This window comes from Ciconia boyciana, chromosome 6 (genome assembly GCF_034638445.1).
Source record: "Ciconia boyciana chromosome 6, ASM3463844v1, whole genome shotgun sequence".
Taxonomy (NCBI): Eukaryota; Metazoa; Chordata; class Aves; order Ciconiiformes; family Ciconiidae; genus Ciconia; species Ciconia boyciana.
The window spans coordinates 5,234,391-5,257,547 of NC_132939.1; the positions used below are offsets into that span (position 1 = coordinate 5,234,391).

The window sequence follows — 23,157 nt, forward strand, 5'->3', positions numbered from 1 at the left end:
TCAGTTGAAAAATAACAGGACATTATCAGTTTCCATGCTAAGTGATGCAGTTTTACCCCAGTCATGTAGTAGGTATAGAGAAGCTCAGGTATCATCTATGCTGAAACAGATCTACAGATATTAATAAGGGTCACCTTCTTGGTGAAATATAACAAGTGTACACATAATTGCAGCTAACCAGTACATACTATGAATGCTTTAACCCAAAGCATACTGAACGCTTAATCTCTATGTAAAAGCTCAATTTTGTTTTATTCCTTAGGAAGCAAATATTTTATTAGAGTGATTCCCACCATAACAGTCTCCTCTTTTTTTTTTTTTTTACTGTGTGGTTAGATCCTCCTTTGAAGTTTGCAACCAAGTCAGAGTTTGTTTTTGTAATTAGACACAAGGGAGGTCACAAGAGCTACGTTGCAAATTGCAGCTGGTTTCTTTCACACCTAATTGCATTTACGTTTGCTATTTACAGGATTGCAAAGATTTTGTGAAGATATAGAAATGATGATTGGATTCCAGCCAAGTAAATTCTGGAGAGTCTGTTGGGCATTTGTGACCCCAACTATTTTAACAGTAAGCCAAGATTTTTTTCATGTCTTCTCCAAAGAGTTTTGTTGTTGTTTCTTCATCATTCATGACGTTTCTGAATGGTAGTAATCACATCTTGGATGCAGATACCTAGACACGCGCACACGTGTGTGCACATGTGTTCTTGCATGTGCGCGTCGCAGACGAAACGGAGCGTAAGTGATGGTATTTTTGGTCGAGAGGGACGGTGAGTCTCCACATGCTGCTACGGTACCCTTTCCCTCTCTGCGCAAAATGCTGGTATGCCATACCATTGCACAGCGGCATTTTTGATAATTGGATACATATGTGTGTGTGTGTAATACGTACGTATGTGTGTATATACGCATAGGGAGAGGAAATGACATGATCCTCCTGCCTGCTCTCAGGTTGAGCTGGGCAAGAAGCATTTGATTGAGTCATAAACGGATCTGAGACACATGCTTTGGAAAGGCTTACGTGGAAATTTGAGCGACAAAGTTTTAGCTGCCAAGATGGAGGTATTTTTGCAAAGGTCGAAATAGTTCTGCTCTCGGTAACAAATATAAATCCCTTCAGTTTCTCTAAGAAAAAAGAAAAGGGGAAAAAAAAGGGGAAAACCCTGTTCTTTCCAAACCCTTTAGGCACTCGCCTGAAGCAGAATGTTGATTGAACAAGTGGCGAGGCACGATCGCTCGCCGCTTGGCCTCCGGGCAAGCCCGGCCGGCCGGAGCCCGCAGAGGGGCGGCCGCTCCCCGCCCGCCCGGCCCCGCGCAGCGCGGCCCCGCGCCGCGCTTCGCCGCCCGCACCGCCAGGTGGCGCTGTGCGACCGCGGCTGGCGGCGCGGCCCCGGCGCGGCGGGGACGAGCGGGGGGGCGCGGGGCTGGCGGGGGGCTGGGAGCGGCCTCGCCTGCCCCCGAGGCCCGCAAAACAGAAGAAAAGGGTTTAACATGCAGACGGCGGCCGTGTTTGGCTTATTTCTGGGGGGTCTTTCTCCTTTTATGTTAATTTCCACCCCAAAGCAGGGAATGATTCTTCACGGCAAATGTAGATCTCCGTTCAGTCTGAAAGATGGCACGGTCTCAATTTTACCGTTGCTACGCGTGTTTTTTCAAGTCCAAGAGTCAAAGCAGAATAACTATATCTGCATTTACTATCTAGCTCTCGCACGCAATGTTTCCTTTACATTTTAACCTCAGTGTAGATACACTCTTTAATTGCATATCAAGTTTTGGCACAAGAATGAAATAATTCTTTTAGCCATTTCAAAAGCCTTCAGCCTGATAAGTCAATGTAAAACAACGAGCCTTCTTTCACCAGTATTTTACGTTCGAGAGAACACACTTTGGCCTGAAATTCGTCAGGCCCGGACCACAGGTGCAGCAAGATTATCAGTAGGGGTTTAAAAACTCATCATTTCACAGCAGTGCTAAATAGTTCCTACAAGTGTTCATAGGTTTTTAGGCACAAGATAAGAAAAGTTACTAGAATTTCTGATAAGACACACTTTTTGAAACAGTAAGCATGGTGTCAGCGGAGGGGAGGGTGAAGAAGCAAAATGGTGACTCTATCGTCCTTTGCAGTCACTTCTTTCAGAGAAGTTCGATTTCGGCTTATGTGCTGGGACGTTCCTATTCAGGCTGTTCTTTAGTGCAGCGTCAACATCGGTAAATCTTTTTATTTCTGGGGGGAAAAAAATGGCTCTGGATAAAGTTAGTAACTTCTTTTCGGCTTTGTTAATTCAGGAATGAGTTTGGTTTTTTTTTTTCCTGATAAGTGGAAAGGTTTAGTTTTTGCAGATGGGAATGCATGTGTGAAGGGACTAGTGAGTTTTGGTGAGCTCAACAAAATTCTGAGTTGCGAGGGAAAGAAATTTTCTACAATGAGAACAATTTCTGCAGCGGGCATAATGAAGATATTCTACCTTCCCGCATAGATTTTCTTTACCAGTTGTCTTCACTGAAGTATGTTATTGCTGTGCATGAAAAACAGGTAGATCTATCTTACCTATCCAGTGGCAACTGTTGTCTGATTGTGACAATATATAGGCATAGTTTGTAAATCCACTTTCAAAAGTTTGAAGACAGCCCAGTTTAATCTATAGGATCAGGATAACATCAATGGCAATGTATGTTTTCTCTTGAGGGCCTTGTTAAAAATGAAGGCATGTGCACGTGTTTTTTTAATCTCTCTTTTCTTCTTCCACTGGCTGTTTTCAAGATGCTGCCTTAGACCCATTGTTACACTTCTGAAGGGAACTGTGAGGCTTTTCTGCAAATTGCTCGGTTCCTTTACTGATCAGACTTGCACTCTTAGCTACTGCCAGTAATCACAACCAGGGAACAGGAAATTATGTTGTCTCTTAAGGAAAGCAAATTTGGAAAGCAGACGAGGTCAGTTCAAACGCGCATGTTCTGTTGTTCCCTCCAAATGTAATATTTAGTGAACTTACAGTGAGAAACAAATTGACAGAGATCAGTCGTAATTCAATTTTTATGCAATGGAAACAGACAAAGCGAAACCAAGCAATACATTCCTTACTATTATTGCCCTCTGTAAAGCTAATATTTGATACATTTGGATATTCTAATATTAGGCTTTCAATTACTCCACATCTCTGGAAATAAAATTGATCATTTTTATATGTGTCTTCACCTAGTCATACTGCTATAAATCTTCTGTGTGCAATTATTGCGAGCACAGGCATTTCCCAAAAGTTACTGAATTATGCGCAAATGTAAGCAGATGTATTGCTATTCATACAGTAAGTGAAATGGAGTAACTTAGCATAATCACATTAGGTAAAACTGCCAATAGACCATGTAATAAAGCATGTTACTCTAAGGGCAAGATTCTAATTTCAATCCTTCTGGCATAAATACAGTGATTTTTGTGGGATTTTGCAAGATTTACATGAAACTCATTAGATTCAGACTCTGACCTGTTTATTACAGCTTGTGGGAGCGCCCTGCCTGAGGTGTATGTACTTTTATCTGTATTCCATATATACCAACTTCGTCTGTGCATACCCACCGTTTTTTGCATAGCAGGCTTGTTTTGCTTATTCAGACATATTTGTTTTCCTTCCTTGTTTCCAGTTTATTCTTTGCTTCAGTTTTTACCAATGGGAACCAATGACTTACGGCGCTTACCACTATCCAGGCTGGTCCATGGTGCTTGGATGGCTGATGCTGGCCTGCTCGGTTATCTGGATCCCAGTTATGTTTGTGATAAAAATGCACCTAGCCCCAGGCAAATTTATTGAGGTAATTCTTCTGTCTTTTATGCTGCTTAAAAATATGGTCACAGGAGACTGTTTTATTTTACATTGATTTTTGTGATATTGAATGTCTAATAGTGCTAAGATTACTTTCTGGTAAGCTAGTTATTGTGCTGCAAAAGGATGCTCAGTTGATTTAAAATGCAGACCTTCTATTCCCTGTTCCTCAAAAAAATGCTCCTAAATTGTTAAGCGATTGCTTTTATGAGAACTAGAAGGCGTTACAAATTTCATGAGCCCCGGTATGGTGTTACTGAGGGAAAGTTGTTCTCCTAGCTTGGTTGGCCTCTTTGCAAAAGCAGCGTGTAGATGTAGGAAGCATCAACTGCTGGTGTGCGTCGTGTCGCAGCGAGCCCAGCAGTCAGTGCTAGGAGACGTCAGTCAGGAGTTGCCTGTTTGCAGAGTGCGCGATGGTCGGGGACCCGAGTCATCCGGGATGCGCTCCAGGAGGTTGTGCCGCTTGATGAAGTTCAGGAATAAGATGTATGAAAAGGCCTCATGCTCAACAGCTCCAACTACTCTTATAATACTTAGCTGACAATCTTCCTTTTCTCCCCCTTCTTCATCTCTTTATTTTTCTTGACTAAGCTGATCCTCTCTGGTCTCTCTGGCACTTTATTTTTATGCTGCTTTTGTTTATTTTGCAAGTCAGATTCCTGCCGCTTCCCCCCACCGCTCCAGAAACGTGGCAGTCCCCTTCTGCTCCCTGTCTCTCTGCCCTGGCCCTGCCTGCCACCCCAGCTGCCACCACCGCCGCTCCCCGGCTGTTCCCATCCCGCTGGCTCCTCAGTTCCTTGCAGGGTGCGGTACAGCAATGGCTTTCTCATGTCAGCATTTCATCCCTTCGTTGCCTTCACCTTGTCATCTGAAGAAGTTCAATGGTCTTATTTTTGGCCTTTGAGGCTTTCTCAGTTCTGTCCTCTCCTCGGGATAAGGAACAGACACTCGCCTCCCCTTTTCAGCTCTCCTGCAAAACCCGTCGGGGCTGTTATATGCCTCAAAAATGAAACGGAGAGAAAATGTACCAAAATAGAATAATCTTTTGGTCTCTCAATATGTCACACTACACATGCCTCAGGGAAAAGACCATGCTTTCCTGCTTCACATGGAGCAAAGGAGTTGAATATTAAGTGGTGGGACACCCTAGGGAGAGCATCCAAGTACACGGTTGGCACTAGACAACAAGGCCACTTGTCTAAAGGGCCATTCAGCCCTTGTGTAGTGTACGTTGGAGTGCACAGGTCAGGAGACAACTGCTACTACTGGAAATGAGCTAATGTGAAATTAGACTGACTCGTTCACCGTCTCATGAGTTTCTCTCACTGAGACAAATTGTTCTGCTTCAAATTTTCTCACTTACATGTGTAGTACTGCCATATATATTGCTGCAAAAATAGGGTGCTCTCCTTACTGTCCCTCTAGTAGTGCACCCAAAGAAACACCAAAAAGTTGGATCTGTTTTGAAGGGGCTTTTGCTGAAGCTATTTCATCCGTAGCCTGGTATTTCCTGAATACCAAGTCTGCTGCATAAAATTATTATGGTTGATTTGGGAGGTAAGAGTTGCAAGCTGGTAATTAAGCAAAGATTAAAATAACTGATATAGAGGTCTGATTCACTTTATTAGGTAATAAACATATAATTGTTCCCTCTTAAGTCATCAGAAATATGTTTTCTTTCCTTTTTATCTGTAAATGCGCCAATCAAATTATATATTCAATAAAGAAATCAGCGGACAGATTAGAAGATCTTTGTTGTCTGCCAGGTTAACGTTCTCCTCTTTCTTTTTTCCTGCAGATAGAAATGAAACATTTTGTCATCTCAAAATTAAAATCTTTGTTCATTCATAGCAATGTACTTCTTTTTGGTCATTTGTATACTTTTGGGAAATATGCTAAACAGAAATCCAATTATTTTAATGCAGTTACCCACTGCTTAGACCATTGGGCTAAGTAATTGTGCACACGTCCTTCAGCAAGTGAGCCTCGCAATCTGTAGCAGTGGTTCTGAGCTCCCCTCGTATGGTGCGGGGGAGAATGTCTAATTAAAATCTGGGCACTTTATCCTCTATTAATCTTGCAAACTTTGTGCAAAACAAACACTGAGCAGTGGAGCATTGCAGGGCCATCATCAATAATCTCAAACGAGCCTATCCTCATTTCTTCTTCATTGTAATTCTGCTCCGTAACCTCAAATGAGACTCTCTTTTCTCTCCCCCACATTGCAGCGACTCAAGTTGGTGTGCTCTCCGCAACCTGACTGGGGTCCGTTTTTGGCCAAGCACCGCGGTGAACGTTACATGAATATGATTGATCCACTGGGAACCTCTTCCCTGGGACTTAAACTGCCAGTGAAGGATATAGAACTGGGGACCCAATGCTAATAATTATTACATGGGTGGAAATAACATTGTCAGCCTTTTCTGATCTTTTTTTCCATTTTGTTTCCCCATCGTTTCTTCTTTTCTTTTTTCGCAGTGCCTGAAAGTGGTTGCTTAGGAAAGTAGGACTTACTGTTGCATGCCATAGGGAAGACCTAGCTAGACCACTTCCAGGTGTAGGTGATGCCCATGACGTGTTCTGTACCCGGTGAAATAGCAAAAGTGTGTTGCACAATGGGTGACATACCAGGTTTTGTCAGGTTATGTAGGAATAAACAAAACACAATGGAAAAATCTTTTAAGGAAATGATGTGCAGAATTTGACCCATTTCACACAAGCATCCTTGTAAGAGGTAGCTGTGATGGCCCTAGGAGTTTGTTACCAGTGTAATTAAAGGGAAGTTCAGCCCTCAGATGGGATGGAAGCGAGCAAGAAGGGGATCTCCTGAAGTCCTGGTATAAATCCAGCATAAGGCTCTCGCAGTCAGCGGCATCGCTTTGTCTACACTGACAGCAGACCTTGACCCGTTGTGTCTGTGCACTTCTTTTATGATTTATGCTAACTTTGAGGACTTGTTATTTAAACAAGCGGAGACCCTTTAAACAGCACACCAGGAGGCAACGTGTGGCATCAGAACAGAAACACAATAATCCATTTGATCTTTCCAAGTAGAAAAATGAAAGCAAAATTTAAAGAACTAATCATTTGAGATTGGGACTAAACTGCATTTGAGTCTAGAAGTAGTTTGGAAATGGTGGTGGACCGAGGTGTATGGGCATCACTGTTTGAAGTACTGTCATACGTTTCTTTTGATAATTTGATATCTGTCATTTCAATTAAAAATGCCTCAGTTATACAAAGTGTCTGAAACCTTGCTCCACACTAAGTGCAACTGTGGTTTTACTCACTTCGCTCCAATACTCTGAACGTAGTTTTCCATGTTTCTCTGCTTTTGTTTACAGTATCTCCTCAAGAAGCCATCATATAATTTGTGCCTAACTTTGTATTCTTACAGTGGTAAGTGTAGTCTAGTTACCACCAGACAACAGTTGTTAGAAGTTAGATGTGCTGTTCAACTTTGTGACTCCCAGTTCATTGTCCTATAAACATCTTTATATAACCTTTAGATGTATTCTTCTCTTTCAACCAATGGGGAAATAGCAGAACCCCACTTGTCTATATATTATATATATAGCACGTAAATTCTTCAATGCAGTATTCTCTCTGAAATGTACATAGGGGGTTTTTTTTGCATTTGAAACATTTTCATTAAATAAAAACCAAAAAACCCCAACAATTAACCACTGGAGTCATCCACACGGATGCAATATTAGATGTACAAAATGTGAGGGTTGGGGGGAGAGGACAACTTAGTAGACGGCCGTTATAACATTGCATAGCAATAGGACATTCTAAATCATTACATTTTAGAAATCAGATATAAGTGGTGATATGAATGTTAGACTTAAATAGTTTTTTTACCTATTGGGCAGAGTAAAAATAGAGCTTTTTAAGAGTACATTATTTACCTGAATAGAAAATTAACCCAATTTATTGTAAATGCACTAGAATGAGGGAGAAAAATATATCTTCAATAATTGGCAAAACCGTAACCTTTACTATCTTGTTATATCCTATACATACATATATGATATTTTTTAACAGTGATCAGTGTTCATGTAGTGTGTAGTAGTGATGTTTTATGTCCTTATAAATATCTTATCAATCAGTGTAGAGATGGTGAGCTTAGAGTAGTTTAGCCTGTTTTTTCCCTCCCCACACACACTACTGTAGTAGCCAGTAAATGTTCTTTCCTTTCAGGGGGCTGTTTCTACCCCGTTCTTTTGTCCGTCTGTCTTCATATTACAGGGTCTCAGGTAAATCTTTAGTTAGTGTGTCCGTAGATCAGTAGACATGTTGTTTCATCCCGTTGAAGAAAACAAAACAAAACCTAAACCTTAATGTAACACTTCCACAATGCGTTAACTTATTTTCTCTCTGTGTGTGTGTATATATATATGTATATTAAATATATTAATCATTTTGCTGAACTTCCTCTTTCACGGGGCAATTAGTGTTGCCAGTTCTAGGCACTGCTGGAGACCTTTAATCCTCATGCAGGACAAGCGAAGCGCCATCAGGGGTTTTCACTGAGCGAAGCGAGGGCAGATTTTGCAACATGTTGTGCTGGCCCCTGAATCCCCACTCCACGGGCTCTATCGGTCCCCGTCTCGCATGGCAGCAAGATGGGACCCTTCTGTGAGCTTCTCTGCCTTAAAGCCGTGCCCCCTTGTTTCAGCTTCGCCTGCTATTTCAATAAGGGGCTTGCTATTCTTACTTCTGGCTTTTATTTTCCTGGCAGAGGCAGGTTTGAGAAGCCACGCTCTGTTGGATGTAATGAAGGACCATAAAGACGAGCTGGAAATTTGCCCCCCACATCTACGTGGGGCTGAGGGGCCTTCTCTGGGTGAAGAAAGGAACCTAAGCCAGCACCTCTAGTGGGCATTAGGTCTTTTTGTCAGAATAAATAGCTTTAGGCCTCTCTTTACCAATGTTACCTAGCATCTGGGTTTGATTTTTGGAGTCCAGGCCAGTTTCTCTTCACTACTACTGTGATTAAAACAAAAATAAATATCCATAGGTTTGTTCCTCTTTTAAAAAAAGAAAACACACTCAAATCGCTTAACAGTTCTGAATCCTTTCACTTACTAACTTGTCTCAGGACATGCATTGGAACTGGGATTAACTAATTGCAATAAAATTACCTCAGTTTAAGGATGTCAGTTACTGTCTACCTTAAGCATAAAAAAGATATCTTTTGAAGGAATACTGCTAGGTTACGATATCTTTCCTTTGGCTTGGATTACCAAACCAGAATGCATATGAAAAATTGAATTGCTTTCCATGATTTATGTAATTAATTTGCTTGCTTTTAATTTAGATGTTGTTCCTGTGCCTGCTAAGTCATTAGCACAGGATTAGGCTTGACTTTGAAACTCTGAAAACAGATGATAGTGATTTTGTTCTAGCTGATACTTGTCTTCAGCTTTGACCTCCATTACTAGGCTTGCAAAACATTTGGACAGGGGGGAGAAATGCATACAAAAATCACAGAAGATGTGAAGTTTTCACTGTATGATAAAAGCAGATTTTTTTTTTTCACATTAGACTTTTTTTTAAGTATTTTACTGGCCAAATCTGAATGTTGAGATTAAATTAACCAGCAGTGTCTTCTTTAAATGAGAAGTAACCTTGAAGTTTGGGAATGCACTTCATTTACCATGTTCTAGGAAAAGTTTGCATGTACTTTGATAATTTTCTAAAAATAAATTTAGTAACTAATTAAATACCAGTAAAGACCTTTAAAAAAAAAAAAAAAAGGAGGGGAAAAAGCCATATTAGTAAAAATGTGATGTACGTACTTGCAGATCTATCTAACTTGTGAGTAAAAGATGTTCAAATTAGGTGAAATTACTTATGTTGCATATTTTTTCTTTGAAATGAAATTGAATTTCTGGATGAGCTGAGATGCATTATTTTATGCATTAAAGATTATACCTAATGCAAATGCTTGCCATCTTCAAATTCTTTGGGGTCTTCCTGGTGTTTTTAATATGCAATGTTCAAAACCTGTGTTTCAGCTAGACGTGGCAGCACTTTGTTTCCAAAAGATGGGTTTAACAAAATGACCTTTAATTGAGAAAGACTTGGATTGTCCTAATATGATGTTTCAATTGGGTCAAAGTAGTCTTTTGATTAGGTTCTGCTCCACTAACCGCATTAGATGTGCCTCAGCGCTGAAGATCATTGCTTCCGATACACTGTGTAGCTATCTCTTCCCATGAAATTCCAACGCCTGATTTATTTAAAATACCTTTGGTCTTTTTGAATATATGTACAGTTGTATGGATAATATGATTTCTTGTTGCCTGTGTTAAAGCACTTGCTTATTTATGGCAGACATTGGCTTCCTATTGGTTTCTTATTCTGCAGCTCCACTTCTTCTTGCAATCAAAGAAAGACTTGTAGGGATTGTGGGTTGCAGGCTGCAGAGCTTCGGCAAGTGCCATCCCAGAAAGCGTCTCCAGTTAGCTAGTAACACTGTTGTAAGAGACACTCGTTTCTTCGTTTGTAGTTAAATGGTGTGCACATAAGATATCTGTGAAATGGTCAGAGCTTGACATTCCCGAGGGACTCAGGTTGATGACTCGAGGGGGGAGGGGAGGGGTATTTGGGGTTTCTGCCTTTGTCACCCTCAGGCAGCCTGTCGCCAAAGGGAGAAGGTTTTCCTGATGGGTTTAGCATAATGTGAGAACCGGGCTGGACCTTATTGCTTGCAATATGATTATTTGCCCATAATGTTTAAATACATCTTCAGGTAACCATTTGCCTTATAGCTATCTTCCATTGTTAGGAAAATTATTGATCGACTAAAACATGTTGTTATCTGTCATTTATATTATGTATTATTACCTTGTAAGGTAGATGCTTAGCTGGTATAAATTGTCACAGCTTTGTTTGGAGCTGTGACAATTTACTCCAGCTGAGAATTTGCGCCCTGTGTCCTATGGCACTTTATTACGGACCCATCGCTGATGGGTTAAATCTTAATTACTTGCGTAATGTCATATATAAATATATATATATATATTTACAGGCATTCTATGGGGTACTGCTGCCTATGGATAAAGATTTGTACCCTAACCAGGTCATTCTAATTTTTTCATTAGCTATACATGGAGAAGATATATTATGTTATAAAGGATGCATCATATATATCTCATGTAGTGCATATTATAATGCTGTATGTTATTAATTTAAGAAATCATTATTCTTGAGGCCCTACCTCAAATTTTGTATTTATGTGTACAAATGCAATTTATTGTATTATATATTTGCCTATTATATTTGGATGTGATAAATTAAAATTATTCAATAATGTATGGGCGCTAAAGTCTCTAAATAAATGTCCAGTGTTTAAAACACAAAATACGTTGACATTTTTCTGGTGAATGACGTCTCTTTTTCCACCACCTCTTTCCCCACCCAATACACACCGCAAACATCATTCTTACTTAACACACAGCCTTAAGGTATCTGCAGAATTGATCCATTTGATTGTTAGAAACCTTGAGCAGCAACTGGCAACAGCCCTCTTGAGAAATGGAGATATTGCACAGCTGCAGAAACAAGTATCAATTAAATGGTTGGATTCTTAACTGTTTGAGTGCTCTGTAGCTTGTGGAGTAATTGATTGCTTATCAGAGTACCAACTGGATTTGCTTAAATCCTTCTTATCCTATCAATTCAATCATCCCAAAGGTTGTTGAACTGTTAAAAACACTAGAGGTTCAAATCAGCTGGAGATGCAAATGACAGATGAAAGGGAAGAGCAAGTGAAGAAGGAAAGTGTAAGGACCCCGTTCTGATGTTAGTGTACCTTTTGTTTAAAGCTGAATTCCTGCGGTGTGGTAAGGGCAATGCAAAGCAGCGAGTGTGCCACAATACCGGGGTGGTAAGGTGGTCCTTCCCTTCCCAGCAGCCTGCCATGGAAACGGTCCTGATCCAACCTGTTTCACTGTTGGCAGACAAGAGCTCTTGACAAGCTTTCCCCAAATTCAATAGCTGAAGTACGATGTCTGATCACACTGTGGCATCAAATGTGGTAACACAAGAGATACTAGTGTGGTGCCAAGAGTGTGACAGCGGTTCCAGGAAAGGGCCTAATCCTGAAGACAGCTCAATAGCTATGTGGCAGGACTGTTTCAGCAGTTCTGGTAATCAGTTCCCCCCCCAAAAGTGCTTTGTTCTGTCTGTAAGCTTGTATTTCTCCGAGATGTGTATGTGCAGATGAAGGAGATGGCAGGACCTAATGATGGGAGACTACAGGAATTCTTTGCACGTATAAGGCAGATTTCATCTTGGAGAAGTCTGAAGTTACCAGCGAGCATCGTAAGGGTCCTGAGAGGCAGGTAAGTGTCATTAGTCCCCTTTTCAGGAGGAAAAACTGAGGCACATGGAATTTGTCAAATCTCCAGAGTCAACCAATGTAAGTCAATGACAGAACACATTGATTTTGGAGTAAGAGACAGTCCTTTGCTGTCACCATTAGGCACTACTGCTTTAAATCTTTAAACTCATGGGAACAGATAAAAATCCATGTCCTTTTAACTTGGTTGTATGGATTCGCCCAGGCCATGCTTTAAACCGATGTATGCTACTCAAACGACTGGAAGATAGGCGCATCTTCTATCGCAGAACTAGCAGACGTGTTTAGTTTGAAATCATTTTACTCTTTCAGGTACTGAAATTCCTATGGTCAGGGTGTAGACCGAAGGGCACATCTTATACCAACCTAATAGATTAATCAGTTGTAAAACTTAATTTAGACTTTGCAGTCTTCAAACATTAGCTAACCATGTGTTTGGGAATTAGAAAAAAGCAGTAGGTATTGCTCCATGACTGAGTACAGAAAGTAGACAAATGACTTCTCTTTGTAAGGCCGCATTCTGGTGCATTTGTTAGTTATTTATTTAACTGTAAACCTTAACGTGGATACTTTCAGCCTATTGGGCTGATATTACATAGTCATTTACAACTATATATCAGTTGGTAGGACAGGTGTGGCATACAGTATTCCCCCCCTCCCTTCACATCTACTCTTTTTCTCAGGATTTAGGTGTAAGTGCCGTTATTAATTCTTGTCCTCTACTGGCTGCAGAGGGAACTTTGTCCCCATGGATTGCAAGTATCCCTTTGGAGCCAGGCTTTCAGGGATGCAGGCCTTATTTGTGAATCGAGGAGATTTTCTATCCCATCAGCTACAAGGTGGCTTTTTTTTTTCCTCAGGTGGAAGCACTGTTGTTTTCCAGCGTTTGCAGTTCAGCCGGCAACTGAGTCCACATAATTGAGTTATGCTTAAAGTAATACTTAGCACTTTTAATTGCCTTTTATCCAAAGAATGCAAAAACCTTACAACTGCTCTGAGAGATAACTGGGCCTAGTCAAAAACACTTCATCAAACTACAAAATGCCACAAGCTTTGTGGCTGACAGGACTAACAGTTTAACACCACACAGTTAGCAATATCACAATAATTTAGGTCAAAATCAAGAAGCATTCAACGTCCGACTGAGAGTGCAAGAACAATCTTTCACAGGAATCTTATCGGAGCTGAAATCCAGCTAGCCTGCCAGGACTAACGCTTTACTCTTGCAAAAGTGCCATCAGATTTTATTTATTTTTTTTTTAATTGCTAAGAATGTTCAGGAACACAGTTTTAATTCTTCTCTGAATGTCATGCCTTTCAGCTATTTATACTTCCAACAAGATCATATCAGAATATCAGATTTTTCAGGGATAAAGGAAGATGATTTGTTACCGTTAGAGGAGGTTTAAGAATAGTGTTGGCTGGGAGAATGTGATTTTTTTTGTTGGTTTTTTTTTTTGTCCATCCATTTGTTCTATCCTTTTCTCATATGAACAGTTGGAAATGCTTGTAAGATTACTAATGCTCTCCCAATGTGCGATCATTTGGGCACTGAGCTGGACTATAGGAGGACCCACGTTTGTGGGACCAGCTCTGTTCAGAGCGCTTCCTACCAAGTTGCTTGTGTTACTTTTTGCAGTACCTGTGGGCTCTTTGGATGTTTCTGGTCAACAGAAGAACAAGTCAGGAATGATTAGGGCAGTCTTTACCCATGAGATTGTTCAGGATGTGTTTGAAGCTGTGCTTTAAAGCCGATAACTCGGTGCAAATTTTTGGATGTACCCACAGTAATTTTTTTAAATAGCATTTAATCCAGATTTAGGTTAAGCTAATACCAGGTCTGTTTAACAATCTATCTATGACCAGTTTAAATTGTATACCCACTAAAGACGCTGCGCCAACTGGAAAACGGAAAACTTGAGTTGAATTAGACTCAATTTTGTGGGTAGCTAAAATTGATTTTACTACCAGATAAGCACAGACATAGCTAAGCTAACATGAATTGGCTGTATAGACCTATTTCACAGAAAGAAATCTCCTCTCAAATCAGAGAGTAAATACTATGCAGAAAAATGATTTTATCAGGATGGGGTAGAAGGGTGCGTGTTCACCTGCTGGTGTACCGTTGCCTTTTTCTTGTTGCTATGGATGTATATCTATGTATACACACATATACTCGTACGCCACGTATATACTTCTTCCCACGCCCCGTGGGTCAGAGTGGTGCTAATGACACGGCACCCTAAACAAAAGTAAGAAGATACAAAGTTATATTTGAGTAAAAGCTCTTTTGATACACTGGGGGTGAAGTACTGAGATGCTTTTGGAATGACCACCCCAGAGATTTCCCGCAGCGCATTGCGTTACCTTGCTCGCAGCCAGGAACCGCTGTTTTCAGAGATCTTACTGATTAAGTAATTAGGCAACCAAGTTATACTCTCTGCTCTTGCTAATGTAAAGGTGTGCGAATGCAACTGCCCCCTAAGACGGACATGATTTTCTTGGTGCCATCCTCACTTTATCCAAACGTACAGCTTATTATTTTACATTTAAGATGGCTGGAATTTGCGTGGTGCAGAACCAAATCACAACGTGGTGAGGGGAGGCAGCAGAGAGGAGGATCCTCTGGCTTTACAGCTGAAATGGCTTGATGTGAAGGGTAGCAAAGCTAGATCGGCTGGAAATCTCACTCTGCTCCTGTTCAGTGCGGTGGGGACTTGATCTGGGGCCTATAATCTCCACTTCAAGTTTAAATCAGGTGTTCTACGGCGGAGAGTCACTGCATATAATCAATGCATGGGGTGGTCTGTTTCTTGCCAAGGGCCGAGCCAATTAAAGGCTGGAAGGAAGAAATATTTTAAGACAGGTTTTTAAAGCAGCCATCAGAGCAGATTGTCAGATGACTCGCAAGTATCTTTAAATCCTTTACCTCCCTTTTACACTTTAGAGGCATGAAAGAGAGAGCAGTGAAGTGAGTCGAGCTAGGACGTGCAAGAAGCCCGAGGAACGGTACAGATTGCCGTAGCACATCTCAGAACTTCTGTTTATTCGCACCAGGCATAAATCATTACGAAGTTAATCAGGGTTGATTCTCGCTGTTTTTGTGCCGAGAGCGAGGAGGCGGTGGCGAAAGTGCGCGCCGCCGGCCCGCGCTCGCGCAGCCCCCGGCAGAGCTGTGTGGCCGCACCGCGCACCCACCCGGGGCCGCGGGACGCGCCGCCCGCCCCGCACCGCACCGCAGCGGGCGGCGGGGACCTCTCGTCCGCGGGGAATTCGTCTTTCTGGGGAGAAGGGCCGGGTCCGCTCCGCCGGCCTCCGCGCCCCGCCCCAACCGTTGAGCGAGCGGCGAGCGGGGCCGGCCGGGGGGCTCGCCCTGCGCCGGGGGCCGCTCCACGCTCCGCGGCGTGGCCGCGGCCGGGCGGCGGCGCTGGCGAGGCCCGGGGGGGCCGCGCGTCACGGCGGGGGGCGGGCGGGGAGCCCCCGCTGCGGGGGCGTCGGGGCCGCGCCTGGGCAGCGGGCGGAGCCGCCGCCGCCTGCCGGAGCCGCTCCGCGCGTCGGAGGCTGCGCTCGGCTCCGCTGGGCTCGGCGCGGCTCCGCAGCAGCTGCCGGGAGGGAGGCGGGCGCCGCCGCCCGCGCCGCGCCGCGCCGATGGGTCTGCTCCTGCTCCTCTGGGCGTGTGCGGCCGCCGCCGGGGCAGGTGAGGGGCCGGGCCGGGGCTGCGGGGCCGCTGTCCGCCCCTGCCGCCGCCCCGGGGAGCGAGGGCCGGGGCCGCCGCCCGGCGTGCGCTGGCGGCGGGCGGAAACTTTGCGGGGCGGCGGCGGCGGGCTGTGCCCGCTGCGGGGACCGGGAGCGGCGCCGGCTCTGCCGGCTGCCGCCGCGGCGGGGCCGGGCGTCCCTCGCGGAGCGGAGCGGGCGCGGGTCCCCGCGGGGCGCAGCCCGGCTTGTCCCCAGCGGGGAGCCCCGGGGTCGGCCGCTCCGCGGGTGCCGTGGGGTGGGCGAGGGAAAGTTTTCCGAAAGCGGCGTGCGCGCTGCGCCCCGCGGGGACGGGCTGCGGGCGGAGCGGGCTGCGGGCGGAGCGGGCTGGGCGCGCCGGGGGCCCGGCCGGGCGGTGCGCGGTGCTGCCCGCCGTAGCGGGCTGGGGGAAGCCGCGTTACAGGCGGCAGGCGGGATGCAGGTGCGTTGTTCCCGGCGACGCTGTGCCCGCCACGTTATTCCTCCAGCCGTGCGCGACCGAAGTACCGTTTCTTGTTGCTTGCGGAGGCTTTGTTCTCTTTCCTCTTGCCCCGGGTACCGCTCTTCCTCGGCTGGAGCTCTTGAGGGGGACGTTTCTCGATGGTGCTTGTGGCTATTCTCAAGCAAATTACCTAGCACAATTATCAGAAGTGCAAAGGAATCCATGTTTTAAAATTAGAAGTATTCTTATGGTAATGACTACCTTATCAAAATCTACAGCGCTTGAGAGGTGTGCCGTAAAAATAATTGGAAGAAAATACCGCCTGTCCCTTTCGTAGTGGCGTTACCACCAGTAGCGCACACAGACGTTTGAAACGGTCAGCAGGACCCAAAACTCTACTACTTGGATTCACGAAGCCACTGGGAAAGTTCTTTGTGTGCAACAATTGCTGCTGAAGCTGTGAGAGGAAAGAGCAAAATGCCTCTCCTAGAGCCTGCTCTTTGCCATTTAAATGATTGCACATGGGTACGTGGAAGCGACTTGGTTGCGTTGAGTGTGCTTTTACTTAAAGTTTTTCCATCCCCAAATAGCACGTTACACGTGTCGAGGAAATTATCAATGCGCCGCATCCGTTGCATGGCTGCACGTTAGCTAGATGGAGCGTGGCGTGACTGCTGGCGCTTGGGTGTAGGTGATAAAGGCGCAAGCAGAGGATACAAGCTGTTGGAGCTGTAAGGCAGAATTAATTTCTTTTAGGGACTTCCTAGTGACACTGTTCATAATTATACGGCTTAATCCTCTAATCTGCTGTGGTGCCTTCAGTTCACGTTGGGCCAAATCCACCAAGTCCTGAGATGATTTTTGTTCCCGCCCACCTGACTGAATCATCTGGAGTTTTGCTTGTGTAAGCCACTGATTTAAGGGGAATGGCCCAATTACTTTAAATAGGAATTGAAAGCAACATCAGTCAGGATCGGGCCCAAGCTTTGCACAGTTCTCCAGTGAGAGCAGGTGGGTTGATGGTTAATTTTTACTTCAGGAAGAAACGGTATTTCCAGCTTCTTGTTCCGCTGAAGAGGGGCAGCATAAAATACTAGATGCAAGTGCGGTTGATGTGCCTGTGGTATCTTTCTGATAGACTGTGGGAGACCACAGGGGAAAAGGAGACTTGGTTATCATACTGAAGCTGCTGATTTGTTGTTTATTAATTATTAAGTGGGCTTTTGAGTGCCTGCTGCAGTTTGAAGAGCCAGCACAGGAAAAAGATTAGGTATTTAAAGCAGTGTATGCTCTTGTTAAATAGTTGCTGTGACATTAGAAATAGTCTCTGTTTTTGAAAGCATTTTAAAAGCTGGAAGGGGGCACACTGAAGTTGTCGCACATGATCCTTTACTGGCATAAATCAAAGCCTGTGGAGCTACAGTGATCTATACTTGTTGAGCCTCGGGTATTCAGGCTGGAATAAACAGCTTTAATAGAGCAGCAGAGCTGCTGTGATTTATGGGAGTGCCTGTACTTGCTAGATGTGGTTTCTGTCCTCACCCTGTTGATGTCTGTGGCAGAGCTTTCACTGACTTTAATAGGGTCAAGATTTGTCTTACTGGACATAGTTTGTCCTTTCCATTGAGCGAGTTTTAGTCCCTACTCGACCTCCCTTCGTATGAGTAGGTTTTTGCTGATCTGAATAGATCTAACCCCTTTCAAGTGAGGAACAGCATACTCCGTTCTTGGCAGGGACAGCAGACGCTATCTTTCCCGATAGATAAGTTCGGACAATTTGCAGTGCGCTGCTTTTCTTCTGAATGAAAACCTTAGAAGAGATAATAAGCCCTCCTGTTTTTCTTTTAAAACAATCTTTGCATTTATGTTTTTTTTCCCAGAAAGGCTGCTCCCTGTATTTATGTATGTGTTTGTGCCTGGGATTTGTAGGTTGCAGCCCTTGTGCTGGAAGAGTTGCTGTAGGTTGGGAATCAATAGGTAGAGAAGTTCTCTCCTGTTGATCAGTCAGTCCGTCAGCATGCGCAGCGTCAGTTGTGGTCACTCAGTGCCTGAGTGTCTAGGGTGGGTGAAGTCAAAGGTAGTACTAGAAGCCTGATGATGTTGCTGATTACCTGGGAAGTTTTTACCTTTGGAGAAGATTGTCTGGGTTCATATTCTCTAATTTTAATTTTCTGCATCAAAGGTACTTATGCCCACATCCTTATGAAAGCACTGGGTATGTACACACTTGGATACGTCAGCGCTCCTGGAGCTTCAGTTCTGCCAGAGGCCTCTAGATCTTAATTTTCATTGTAGGGTAAGGTTGCTAGAGCCCTCCTGAAGCTGTCTTTTCAATATTTTTTAATACTCTGCCCCTTGCGCGGTTACTACTGCGCTAGCGCACTCCTCTGCATTAGCACAACATGTTATTCCAACAAGTTTTAATACTTGAGTAAAGGAAAGGAGAAAGTGCTGTGGTACAGATGATTTATGAGTAGAATACGTAACTTCTTGTTCGTTCTGTACACCTCAGTAATTTCTTAGAGCCTTTCAAAGAATCAAACTAGAATATTTGCTGCTTAACTGATCCAGAAGCACAGTCCTGGAATAACAAATGAACCAATTTAGAGCTGAAGGTGAAGTCCACTCAGTGGAAATCAGTCTGGATGTGCCTTACAGGTAACGTCCTTGCTCCATGGAGGTCAGTCAGACTTTTACCATTGACTTCAGCTGTGTCAGGATTTCATTCTCGGAGCCTGTTCCTGTTACTAATGATGTTACTGAAAACTTTCATTACGAAAGTGCTTGGATCCCACACGAGATGTTTGACCTATGTCTCAGGCACAGATCTCATGCCACACTTACTGCTATGTTGAGAGAGACGCCGTGGTCAGGCTGGCCTCTTCCCATCCTTAGAAAAAGGAGATATGTTTAATCAACTTGGTGTGCCATAACCATCAAGTTGCCCTGAAGTTTTGAACATAGCAACTTCAGACTGCTTGAGTGTGTGTCTCTTCTGTCAATCCCATCAAATCCCTACTAGTTCCAGGAGTGCCCAGTCTTTTCCTGGGCATAAGCCATTTCTAAACTTGAGCTTTAGATTTGTGCTTCTCCAGTAGGTGCTCCTGCAGACGAGAAGGTGCTACTGCTGGTTTAGGTGAAGGAATGCCTGCTATTTGTAGGTAGGCTTTGGCACGCTTTACAGGCACCGGCCATGCTGAAGTACGGAGGTGCGCTTCCGAAGCAATATCAGACAGTTTTGTGAGTCACCCAGGGCTCTTGGATTACGGGATGGCGTCCTTTGCCCTGCTACCGTATCTCCTCCAGGGTCATTTTGTCCAGTTGGGAAAATAGGCTATAGTTTAGACTATAAGCCTGATCTGTTAGCCGCAGCTAGGTATGAAATGTGAGAGGAATTTTCAGTCCTCATGTCTCCCTGGCAATAGTGTGGCCAATAGATGAATGCTGCAAATCTCTTTGATCTTTTTGCATAGGTGGTTATGCTTTTATTTATTTATTACTCTTTAGCCTTATGAAGATACTGGATTCATGTATCAGTTTTAGAATATTTTAACTTGTGTGTAGTAAAATCCGTGGAAAGGAAATAGTTTATTTGAAAGAATTGGGAAAGAATATCTTCTCTTTCCTGCAGCAAAGTTACTGTCTTATAAGTAATTACTGTATACTGTGAGTGTGAAGGTACTAGAAATGTCTGCACTAGATATTCTTCTCCATTCTTTTCATTACCTGATTGGAAATAAAAATTGATCTCTCTCTCTGTGCCTCCAACAGCTGTAGGATTTGGAATGGATCCTGACTTACAAATTGATATCATCACAGAACTGGATCTTGTGAATACAACCCTTGGGGTAACACAAGTGTCAGGACTACACAATGCCAGCAAAGCATTTTTATTCCAAGGTAAGACAAACATCCTCAATTCTCTTATCTCGCTTCTGTCTGCATGAGCTCATAAGAGCTTTGATGCCTAACTGATTCCATGTAATGGTGGTCTTATTTAACTGTTGCTTTCTTCTAGTTTTATTTTTTGGAAATAGTCCTTGTTGCTTTCCTGAAATACATATGGCTTTTTTTTTTTTTTTTTAGTGTGCTGTCAGGTAGTTGAGGTTAGAGAACTTTAGGGAAGTATTTTTGGATAGGTTTTCAACACTCCCCAATTGTTATTTCTAACTAAGTATGTCAGAGCGGTTCCAAGGCATGGACTTGGTTGTATTCTTCTGTGCTTTCTCTGTGTGACCGCATACGTCCAGAGACGCACACAGCTGAAGCGATGTCACTATGAGAAGGCATTTAATGTGTTGACGCTGATTGGTAACATGTATTGAGTCTTTCATCAACTTTGTGGAAATGGTTAAAGTGAGAAAATTGACCAGTATTGTATGTCACTGTCCAAGCTGAGTACCAGGTACAGAATAAGTCACTTTGAACTGTGATTTTTTTTCATTCGATATTCTAAGATAACGCTTGAGAAGTGTTTTAAAACGGTGTTGGGTTTCTTTTGTATTTTTAGTGAGTGAAATTCTGGATGAATTAACGAGTTTTACCATGGACTTAAGTAAGGTCCAGATTAAGAGACAACGTCCTGGGAGGTGGAAGCACTGAGTTGCTACAATATGTTTACTAGGCGAGAAAGACATATTTATATTAGTTGAGATTAACATGCACATTAAAGCACAGTTGGGAACATTTTTATTGTGGAGACTTCCTATGTTTGTTTTTTCTTTACTGTGCTTTACTCTGTGTCGAAGCGTGCATGTTAATGTCTCACTTTTTGATATCTGTCCTCTATAGCTGTTTTTGGAGGCAGACGATTATGAGCTCATTTAGCTTTAGTTCTGGATCGGCAATGCTAACTGACTTCGTTGTAAGTAATAAAAGAAGCGGGTCTATAATCTTAGTTCATTCTTTACCTGGCCAAGGGCAGTTTAGGAGCCAGAGCAGAGAGACTTCTGGAGACCTTCTCCGAATTTGTTAGTCGTAGTTCCAATCTTTTGATACAATGAATAGCATAATTTTAACTGATTCCCAGATTAATATCCAGAAGAGGAACATTCATTTATTCATATAAAGATATCTATTGTTTTTCTTCCGATACCCTGACTCCAGGGTTGTATATTATGGACAAACAATATTAAAGTACAGTCATAAAAAATATTAAAGTACAGTCATTGCTCTAAGGACTGCATTGGCCTAACTGACTTAAAATATCTTGGTATCACCAATTGCTATTCCATGCAGCTAATTGCAACCACACTGACAGACTGTCATGGTGAGTTTTCACAGACTGGTGGTCAGAGCTGCAGGGAAGAAGACCGAGATGTGTTTTTCAGGACACCGATTGAAACAGTTGATACTGAAAGTAGCTTTGAAAGGCTAATGGTGAAGTTGTTATGAATATTCAGTTCTTTTTGCCTTGGAGGACCCCACCCATAGTTTACAAAGTTAGAGAAGACTAGTGTAAAAAAGGTAGAGCTTGTAAAATTCACGTGAGGAGATAAATTGGAAGATAGATGTTCATGGGAAACAATGAATAAAAATTCACTGTACGAAGTGAATAAGCAATTTGAAGTCTGTAGTTAGGTAAATAAAGCTTTTTTTAATTCCCTGTCGTGGTTTAGCCCCAGCTGGCAACTAAGCACCACGCAGCCGCTTGCTCACTGCCCCCTGGTGGGATGGGGGAGAGAATCGGAAGAGCAAAAGTAAGAAAACTCGAGGGTTGAGATAAAGACAGTTTAATAGGGAAAGCAAAAGCCGCGCACGCAAGCAAACCAAAGCAAGGAATTCCTTCATTCCTTCCTATGGGCAGGCAGGTGTTCAGCCATCTCCAGGAAAGCAGGGCTCCATCACGTGTAGTGGTTACTTGGGAAGACAAACGCCATCACTCTGAATGTCCCCCCCCCTCCTTCTTCTTCCCCAGCTTTCTATACTGAGCATGACATCATGTGGTATGGAATAGCCCTTTGGGCAGTTTGGATCAACTGTCCTGGCTGTGTCCCCTCCCAGCTTCTTCTGCACCTGGCAGAGCAGGGGAAGCTGAAAAGCCCTTGACCAGTGCAGCAACAACTAAAACATCTCTGTATTATCAACACTGTTTTCAGCACAAATCCAAAGCATAGTCCCATACGAGCTACTATAAAGAAAATTAACTCTATCTCAGCTGAAACCAGGACATTCCCACAACAGAAATTCTTCTTGCTGATGCACACAGGAATAGCCCCGTGCTTGGATATCGCCTCTAGTATAAAACTTCTTGGAAGATGGCTTGGGAAAATTATTCTCTTCAGTTAAGCTCATCAGCCCTTGGGCTGGGAGAAGACTGAAGACCTTTGGTCTACTACTCCATCCTGAGAGAGGTCTGTGAGGGGTCTTTTGCTGCTGCTGTTAGATGGGATGTCTGAGGCTGCCCCGTTGGCTGCTTCCCTTCTTGTTCGTCTCTGTTATTTGTTAAATGTCAGCAGTATGCCAGCAGCTCTATGAATTCCCTTTTACTAACAGAGGTGACTTACTTTACAACTACGGTTTGGCTGTGTGCCAGGTCCTTTGGCTGAAACCAGGAGATACTTAATTTTGATTTTTATCTTGCCATACAGTAAAACTGATATAGAACTCAGGGCAATGTATCGGGAACTGCTGTGTCTAAGTTAGAAGTAATACTTTTTCCCCACAGAGATTGACAAAAATCCCAGCCAACAGGACGCTCCCAGAGGAAAGAAAAGACTGGAAGTTAGTGCTTAGTTTCAAAATTACTGTATCCTCTTGGTCCAGCTATTTCAGTCTCCAAGGTGTGGTCCT

At 43.4% G+C, this 23,157-nt stretch overlaps 2 protein-coding genes across 2 annotated transcripts in view; both read left to right on the top strand.

Moving 5' to 3' along the window:
• The window catches only part of SLC6A5 (solute carrier family 6 member 5), a 30,921-nt gene extending 24,717 nt beyond the window's left edge, over positions 1 to 6,204 (top strand). The window contains exons 14-16 of the mRNA XM_072864268.1: positions 470 to 570; positions 3,642 to 3,809; positions 6,049 to 6,204. Coding sequence (XP_072720369.1) covers positions 470 to 570; positions 3,642 to 3,809; positions 6,049 to 6,204 — 425 coding nt within the window. The remainder of the gene's footprint in view (positions 1 to 469; positions 571 to 3,641; positions 3,810 to 6,048) is intronic.
• A 9,635-nt stretch (positions 6,205 to 15,839) lies between these two features.
• Positions 15,840 to 23,157, top strand: part of NELL1 (neural EGFL like 1) — a 297,430-nt gene continuing 290,112 nt past the window's right edge. Inside the window, exons 1-2 of the mRNA XM_072864686.1 lie at positions 15,840 to 15,888; positions 20,137 to 20,265. Of these exons, the coding sequence (XP_072720787.1) occupies positions 15,840 to 15,888; positions 20,137 to 20,265 (178 nt within the window). The remainder of the gene's footprint in view (positions 15,889 to 20,136; positions 20,266 to 23,157) is intronic.